A 9438-nucleotide genomic window follows, 5' to 3' on the forward strand; every position below is an offset into this window, starting at 1 on the left:
CTACAGCAACATGATGTCAACCTTTCTCTTTTATCTAACTCAACGCTTCTTTGAATTCCATTGCTTCTACCATTAGCGGCCTCTAAGCACCATGTTTACAAATTAAACTTATTCACTGCTTCTAAAACAAGGCCAGAGCTCCCTTGCAACCATTCCAAACCCGTAACGAATATCTTTGGAAAAAATAGCACCATCAACATTATTAACTATAATAAAAAGTAAAATTAGTTTTGTCCAATGCTCATGAAATCTCTCCTGTTGACCGAAATCATTAGGTGAGTTAGAGAAATTTTCTTTTGAGCATTATTTGATACCACTAATAATACCTTTTAATAATTGTCAACTTACTTAGTTTCGTGCAAATAAGTTTCATACGTATAAGTAATAAAGTTTATCATCAATCTATGTTATTCGGCCTCAAAATTATCACTTGTGATGTCACTGAAAATTAGAAAACATATATAATTAATTATAAATTATTATTTTTATATTATAATTAAAGATATTATATTAATCACAACAATTATTTGTAATTAAATATACTTTTTCAGTGTCAATATACTTATATTATAATTAAAATTAAATTAATAATAATTTAAATGTAAATATTATATTTTAGCCACTAATAATAGTTATTGCTCAGCTTCTATATAGTCATCTCTTTACATACTCTTAATTATGTTAAGGTGTAACAATAATATTGTAAAATTATTTGATCAATTATTGTTCTTAATCCATTATTGTTATTATCTTCGCATTACTTTTGTTGGTTATTATTTTATTAATTGAATGATCACACAACTTTTTTCTAACAAATAACCTCAAGTTCACATTTTTTATTTTTCTGAGAAAAAGATCTTTTTTTTTTATTAAGCATAAAGAATAAAATGAAATGAATGAAAAAAAAAAAGCAAGATATATAATTAATTATTTATTATTTATTCATATGATCGATAGTACGTAGTAGTACATATGATATGATATTTAATTATAATAATTAATTAAGGCTAGCATATTTTGGAACAGAAACATCGACGACGGAGTCCGGTACATCGTCCACCGGCGAATCCTTCGGTCCGGCAAGTGGAGGTGCAACCACTGTCAGTTGTGCATTTCCCAAAGAAACGTTCACTACGACTTTCACATACTCTTCCCTCTACCACTTCATAATCTGCATTATTCATTTTTATAATAATAATTAATATTGTTAATTCAATTAAATACCTTAATTTATTAATATATGTTTTTATTATATTGAGTCTTTATTTTTTAATAACTTAAAATATATATTAGATCAGCATATATATAATTTATTATTGGGACATATATGATCCTAGCTAGCTAATTAAGTACTTACTGGAGGCCAAAAGAACAAAGAGCAACAACAACAACATTCCAGAGCTTATTACTTTCCTAGTACTCTCCATAATTAATATTTGATTTTAATACTTAATTATTACTATTAATATAATATAAAATGTATGATATTGATGTATATGAGAGGAGGAAGTGATGAGCATATGTATTTATATGAGTAGTAAATAGTAGTGGAAATGATCAGGATTACAGCATGTCTACCACGTGTACTCAATTAGCACGTGTCCATATCTCTATGCCACGTGCAACAAAACGGATGTACATGTTATTGGATTAAAATCTTACGTTGACACATATGTATAATGTATATGTTTTTATAAAGTGTGATACAAAATTAAGTGACCAATTATGTTATGTGTATCAAAAGAGTATTTAATTGTCATGAAAATAATATGTAGATACTATAAGTTAATTTATAATTTGTTGAGGGGCCAAATTATAAATACACAAAACTCATTCTAAGATGAGTCTATAAATAGGTAGTGCTTCCCAAGAGTATCTGTTTCTCTCCTTTCCCATCAAAGAAATTACCTAAGAAAATAGTGTATTCTTAGAAAATCAAAATTTTCTCTGCAATCTCCAATAATGGCTTTAGGTTAGTGCTTCTGCTCATCTTTTATCATTTTTTTCTTTAATTTAGCAAATGCATTTATGATTTAGGGTTTTCTATATTAAAGAACTTTTACAAATATAATTGAATCTATGATATATATATTTCTTGAATATTTTATAAATCCTACCATATACGTGTCTTTCATCACTACTAAAAAAGTGAAACAATCCGATAATCAATATATCGTTCATCTTTATAATTATTACAATATATTTCACTATTACAAAATTAAATAAAATGGGTAATAATACAAAATAGTGACCAAAAATATAAAACCCTCAACAATAAGTGGTGCCACCTCCTCTCATTAGTGCGATACAGACTTCAAAACACGGCACAAGGAATTGAGAAAAAAAGAACGAATAGCCTTATCAATCGACATATAGATAGAAAGGAGATGACTAGCGCCCCTAACCTTAGAAACAGAAGAAACAGATGTAGAAATAGAAACAACTTCAAAAACGAAGGGGACTAAACAGGAACAAGGGGGGTCCACCGAAGAAGATCCTTCCCCTTCCCTTTTTTTTGAAGAAAAGGGGCACTAACGCTTACCAATTTAATTAACAAAAACAGGAATGTGAGCTTACTACCGCCTGCTACAGATGCTTTACCGATGCCCCTCCCCTCCAAACCTGTCTACTCTGTAAAACAACAAAATAACTCCCATCAATCAGTTTGTCCCATCAACAGCACGCTACCATGAGACAAAAGATTTTCTTTCTAAAGATATTCTATTCGGAACTGGGTTCCAATAAATGAAACCCATGGGCCATATTCTTCTCCAAACTGAGTTTTGCTCACATCTCGAATGAATTCAAGAATATATTTAAAAAAATTATGACCGTCTATAGGAAGTGACACTAGCTATATATATAACTGATGGTTTTAAACAGTTAAGAATAGTCATACTTGATGATTTTAAATTGTTTAGTAAGCCACTATATATTATCGATAATTTTAACTTTCACAAAAAAAAATCTAAATTTGAACTACACACGAGTCTGTTAATCTATTCAAATCTACTAAAATTAAACTAGACGAACACAAATCTAAAACAAATGAACAAAATTAAAAAATCTAAACACATAATCTCAAATTTCATATTAACTCTGACAAACATACGTAATTTGTAAGAATTCTTAAAATCCAAGTGTTAAAACCTTTCAAATTGTAAGTTGTTTACACCATAAGATCCAAATCGTTTAAACCAAAACAATTTATCATCTCACGAGAATACACAAAAACTTTTTAATTTTACCCTTGAGTTAATCCTATTTCAAAATTCCCACGATTAGAACTTTTGAGATTTGTAACTCCAAATCTCCTTCTCTCTCTCGAATGAACCCTAAAAACCACAATCCTTCTTGATCAAATCCAAATCGAGCTTACCTAGAATCTAACCCTAAAAATTAAATTAAACACAAACATATAAACATGATCATACATCAAAATATAGAGATGAGAAAACAAATACAAGAATTAATGAGGTTCGTTCTAAAGTAGTGTTTGGTTGAAAAGAATGAAAATATAGAAATAGGAATAAAAATGGAAATAAAAATAGGAATAGAATAAAATTTAAAATACATATAAAAAATTGTTAAAAAATTAGAGTAATTAGAAATTTTACACCCAAACTTTGTCATGTACCAAATCAAGTCCCCTAAACTTCATTAAAAATACTCCCTAAATTATTGAGATTGTTGGATTTAAGAATTTTCGTCTAATTTTTGTAAAAAAAATCTAATATAGATGAAAGTTCATGAGTCATGATTTGATAGATATCAAAAATCTGGGGAGCATGATTTAATACATAAACAATCACTGAAATAGTAAAAATTGAATAAAATTAAACAAAAGTCCTTAAATCTAACAATCTCAATAAAAAAAAATTTAACAGTCAAAAAAATTCAAAGAGTATAATTTTATACATATTAAGATTTATAGGTAAAAATTCCATTTAGTCACAAAATTATTAAAATTATTTTTCCCTATACTTTAAAATAGAACAGTCATTAAATAGTAAAAAAAGATAAAATACTTTAATATACTTTAAAATAGTAAAAATGTTATGTTCAAAAAAATAGTAAAAATGTATTTTGATTTCATTTCATTACTTGTATCGAAACACCACCTGAATTCAAAAGCACATTCTCTTTAAACTCGGGTTGATTCTCTTTAAAGTGGGGTTGAAGAAAAATTTGAGATTGAAGAATAATATTAGAAGAGGTATGAAATCCAATCCAATGCAAGGCACAATACTTGATTGGCATTTCCAATTCTTTCTTCTGTAACTCTCTACGACCTAATCTTTCTTTTCTCTTTCTCTCTCTCTCTCTAGACCTCCTTCCTTCCTTCACATCCTCCTTTTCTACTCCGACCCAGAACAGCTCCCAACTAGTTATGCCGCGGGAGACCAGTCCCGGCTTGAAGATCCTCTGGATATGGACTATCGGAACAGCAGCCAGTACACACACACACTCTCTCTCTCTCTTTATATGTATATGTTTGTATGTGATACTCATTTGTACATGTGTTGCTTAGTCTCATCCATGCCTATTTATTATTTCTCATGGCAGTTCTGGTTACCAGTGTGGTAAGAACGAGGATGAGAGACATGGAGACTTTTATGAATGCAGACCAACAAAACCATCAACACCACCAAAATCCTCCTACTGAATCGCTCATGGACGATCCCCATCTGATCTCAGAAGACGATTGATAGGTTCGACATCCATCTCAGTTACTATTGTTTTGCTTTTCTGATTTTTAGGAAGTGATCTCCACCTGTTTGATTAAAGTCCCAAGTGACTAGCTGGAAACTTACTTTGTTCTTAGTATACAAATTTTCAGATGTTCTAAAGATATTGTCTTTAGCAATAATTAATGGGTGCTTAGTTTTCTTTAGAAATTCTATCAGGAAAGTTATTGATGTTTTAAGCTCAGCCGATTGAGAATCTGGAGCTTTACATTGCATTACATATGATGAGTCAATTTTGTTGCATTACTATTATTATTATTAGCAATTATGATGAGTAATGAAATAGTGCATGTATATTATTTATATATTTATTTACCCTAACAATGCTCTATGCTCTATTAATATGTTAAAAGCATTCAGTGTCAATGGAGTTATTAGTACAATTAAGCAAGAGGCAATGCTGCTATAATAATAGTATGTAAGGTAATCTTGGCTTGGTTTGAGAAAATTAACATTATAAATATTCCACCTTATTCCATATCCATTCATATCACTTCAATTTAGGATATTGTGTTTTTTTATGTATGTATTTTACTTATATATATATAAAATGTGTTCCTAGTGTTGTGATATATCATATAGTATGATCTCTTTTCTTTTTTAGAAAAAAGAGAGAAGAGAAATGGTAAAAGAGTAAGCACCAGAAAGACATTTAGTTTGTTCATTCATTCATTACTAGTTTGAAAAGGAAAAGAGAAGAAAAGAAAAGTAAGATAAAGAGATGATGTAGGTAGCTAGGAATAGAGACTAGCATTGTCTGGTGCAGAAACAGCGGCGACGAAAGCCCTTGCATTTGCCACCTGAGAATCCTTCAGTCCTACACACAGTGGCACAGTTGTGATCAATTACACATGCCCCCTCGTAATGATGGCTCTGTGATTCACACATTCTTCCCTCTACACTCCCCATCTCTGTAAAAAAACACACACTTACTTATTTCATCATTATATATATACACACATGTACATTATATATAACAAACTACTTACTAGAAAAAGAAGCCAAGAGAATGAACACCAAAAACAACCAGAAGAAGACCACTCTACTACCAAAGCCAAAGCTTCCTTTTCTGTCCATTGTTTGATGTTTGATTGATATGATATCATATGATGAGGCAGCCATGTCATGCATGTATCTATATATAGAAAGAGAGAGTGAGAAGAAGAGAGCAGAGAATTATGCATTGCATGCTCTCCATGTGTCACAATACAATGTTCTCATATGTATATGCATGCTTATACACCTGTCTCTTACTCTCCACCACTTGGAAATCAATGTCTGTCTTCTCTTCTCTTGTGCTGGCTCAAAAATTTTAGACTTTTAAACTACATTGGCAAGAATAAAATAATTGTTTAGTCTTTCATTATTATATAATGAATTTGTATTTATATGATGTAAATGAATATAAGAGAATAAGGCACAAAATCTATTAAATAGTCCCTCAATAGACTTTTAATTTGTTTTAGCATGCTTCTTTGGTACGCCGTATTGTGTTATATTGTATTGTATTAGTATTATTTAATACAATATTATATTTGATATTGACTTGTATTAATAGATAGTATAAAGTTATAATATATTTTCAATAAACTCGACCTCAACACCAACTACGGGTTCAAGTCTTGGATCCGTATCCCGGGTTCGGGTTTAGGTCACGAGTTTGGGTTTGAGTCCGGGTTGGGTTCGGGTCTAGGTCACAAATTTGGGTTCGGGTTTGAGTCCCAGGTCCGGATTCGGGTCGGAGATTAGTGTTGACTTCGAATCTTTTGTAAATATTATAATACAAGTTAATACAGACTATTTGTTATATATTAAATAATACAACATACATTGTATTAAAAATTTTCGTCGTAATAATTAATATAATACATTACTTTATCCAAACATAGTGCTATTTATTATTAAATAATATAATACGATCTTTATACGGCGTACCAAATGAGCCTTAAGAGTATATTTAATTTATTTTTTTTATATAATTATTTAACATATTCTATAAAATTTTAAAAAATTTATAAAAATATATTACGCTAAAAATAGAGTTTGAATATTCCGTAAAATTCTTTTATTTTATACATTTATAAAATTAACTGTTTAAACTTATTTTTAATCGTAGACTAATTTTTTTTTTAAATGTCAAAATAAATAAAAAAAAAATATATGGGTAAAACTCTTTTAAGATGGTAGATTGAAGAATTTTTTAATTGGGTTATTTGTCACATGCATTGGTTTGGTTGAAGTTCCCATAAGTAGCTAGCATTGGCACCAACACCAAAACAAAACTTGTGAACAACTTCATAACATTCTGACTTCTCAGCCTCAAATCACATGATAGAGAAACAGAGTGAACAAGTGTGTGTGTGGTAATATAGAAAGAGAAATGCTAAAGGGCACCACTGGTGCCTAGCACCCTCCTACGTGTCAATATCGCTATTGGTGCAATTAAGTATCGGGTCCCATATAGTTTAATATAATAATTTTTATAGAGTATCGCTAGCCAATTGCAAGTCGACACATTTAGAAGGTGCTAGGCACCAATGTGCCTAATAGCAATGCTCATATAGAAACTTAAGCTAATTAATTCATCAATTTGCTTCATTAAAAGTTGAAGCCTTTATTTGTTAACAGGTACACACCAAATATTAATTAATGTTTCTAATTATTTCATACATTTGGTAGTTGCAACTCTAGTGATTTCAACTCATGCCACTGAGAAGAAAATGGCAACAGCCATATATGATATCTTCTCTTAATTAAATGCTTGTCAAAATACTTGATTAATTTTATCCATAAGGAATCTGATATTATTGCATTGTTTACAGAAAATATGATGCCAAGCCAATTATATATGTAACACAAAAGTCCAACAATCCCAAATGCACTCATTTAATTATCAGCATCTATAATTAATTGGTTTCTACTTTCTACTACTACTGGTCATGCACTTACATCATAAACAAAGATCATTAATTGATAACAATGAGAGGGAGTGGAGGAATGAATGGTGTAGTAGTAGTAGTCCTATGATAATTTGTGACATACTTGCATAAGAGTGTTTGAGTCAACACCAACTTCTTCCATCATAAATGAATCTCTTTTCACCAACTCCACCACTAGTACTACTACACTACACTTGAGATGATCAACATCATAATCTATTGAGTATTGCTATTATCATGCCAACACCACACAAATAATATCGTATTTTATAAATCGTTAGCAGTTTTTTAGAGTACTCATATCAGATACTTTAAAATTTAAAGAATTAAATTAAAAACGCGTTACATCATATATGATGTTCTGAATTTTTTTTTATTTTAAAGCTTCTTTAAAATTTACTATTAATGCTTTATATTTATAGAATATTATTCATTACTCTAAATATATTTTATTGATTGTTTAGAATTTTAATTTTACTTTTATATTGAATATGTATAGAAATTAATATTATATGTTTGAAATAAATAAAATATATTAAAATTTGAAAAAGTAAAATTTTGGTGAATTTTAAAAAAGTTGATGTATGGTATAATATAAAAGTTTGAAGTAAAATAAAAAAAGTAAAATTTTGGTGAATTTTAAAAAAGTTGATGTATGGTATAATATAAAAGTTTGAAGTAAAATAAAAAAAGTAAAATTTTGGTGATGTATTTTATGGAATAGAGTAATGAAGATGATGAGATTGCTTTTATATTATTTATTAAGTTAAATTTTATGGGACTATATTGAAATGTCTCCATATAGTATTTTTACAAGAGAAATGTTAAAAGGCATTATTAGTGTTAACACTCTTCTCAGAATCATATTGTTGTTGGTATAATTAAATATCGACTTTTATATAATTTAAAAAAATAATTTTTAAAAAATTTTGCTAATCAATCGTAAAACGGCACTTATAGTGTTTAACATGGTTAATAATATTATATTTTAAAAAAAAATTATATAAAATTCAATACTTAACAACACCCAAAATAGTATGCTGTCTTTTACCATTTCTTGTATAAATAACATTCTGACTTCTCAGAGTCAAATGTCAGAATCAATTTTAATTTAGATTTGGATTTGATTAAACAAACACACACCAATTTTAATTTAGATTTCGATTTGACTAAACAAACACACACCAATTTTAACCACTACAAGGAAACAATTCCAGCCTAGGCCCTACCTAGGCCTACCCATGTTGTTCTACTGTTCAAGTTGTTTGGACTCATGATTACTCGGTCACAGAATTAGAGAGAGATAGTTGGGCCTATATATATTTCATGCTTCAGGAAGGAAATAAAATAATAGTCCAAGGCCCAAACCAGATCCATGGGCAATCAAACTTTTTAGCCCAAATACTTCATCACAGTATTCTATGTACTATCCACATATCACTTTCATTGTATTCTTTTTTCATGAAAATGTGGGAATAGAAGAACATTTACAGAAGAAAACAAAAAAGTACCCTTTGGTCTTGTCTCACATATGGACCATTTTTTATCTATATAATGTGTATATATACATGTCTGTCTTAGTAACAATTTACATAGACATATACTGTCAAAGTGTATGAACATGTCACAACTCACATGCTGCATTCTTATCATGATGTATTGTAGATCCATACAACATACATAAATATCTCATTTTCATTTATGCTTTACTCATATTTAAGTTTGAAGTAACAAAATCATATATGTACTTA

The 9438-nt window shown here is 29.3% G+C and overlaps 2 protein-coding genes across 2 annotated transcripts; both read right to left on the reverse strand.

Moving 5' to 3' along the window:
• Window positions 1-916: 916 nt before the first annotated feature.
• LOC133034059 (defensin Ec-AMP-D1-like) lies at window positions 917-1513 on the reverse strand. The gene is made up of 2 exons (XM_061109073.1): window positions 1358-1513; window positions 917-1171 (listed from the first exon to the last, which is right to left on the reverse strand). Exons 1-2 carry the CDS (start codon window positions 1425-1427, stop codon window positions 1008-1010), a joined length of 234 nt encoding a protein of 77 aa, XP_060965056.1. The 5' UTR covers window positions 1428-1513; the 3' UTR covers window positions 917-1007.
• A 3878-nt stretch (window positions 1514-5391) lies between these two features.
• LOC133035203 (defensin-like protein 1) lies at window positions 5392-5862 on the reverse strand. Its single transcript, XM_061111076.1, has 2 exons — window positions 5738-5862; window positions 5392-5659 (listed from the first exon to the last, which is right to left on the reverse strand). Exons 1-2 carry the CDS (start codon window positions 5823-5825, stop codon window positions 5496-5498), a joined length of 252 nt encoding a protein of 83 aa, XP_060967059.1. The 5' UTR covers window positions 5826-5862; the 3' UTR covers window positions 5392-5495.
• Window positions 5863-9438: the final 3576 nt, after the last annotated feature.

Source organism: Cannabis sativa, chromosome 2 (assembly GCF_029168945.1).
Source record: "Cannabis sativa cultivar Pink pepper isolate KNU-18-1 chromosome 2, ASM2916894v1, whole genome shotgun sequence".
Taxonomy (NCBI): Eukaryota; Viridiplantae; Streptophyta; class Magnoliopsida; order Rosales; family Cannabaceae; genus Cannabis; species Cannabis sativa.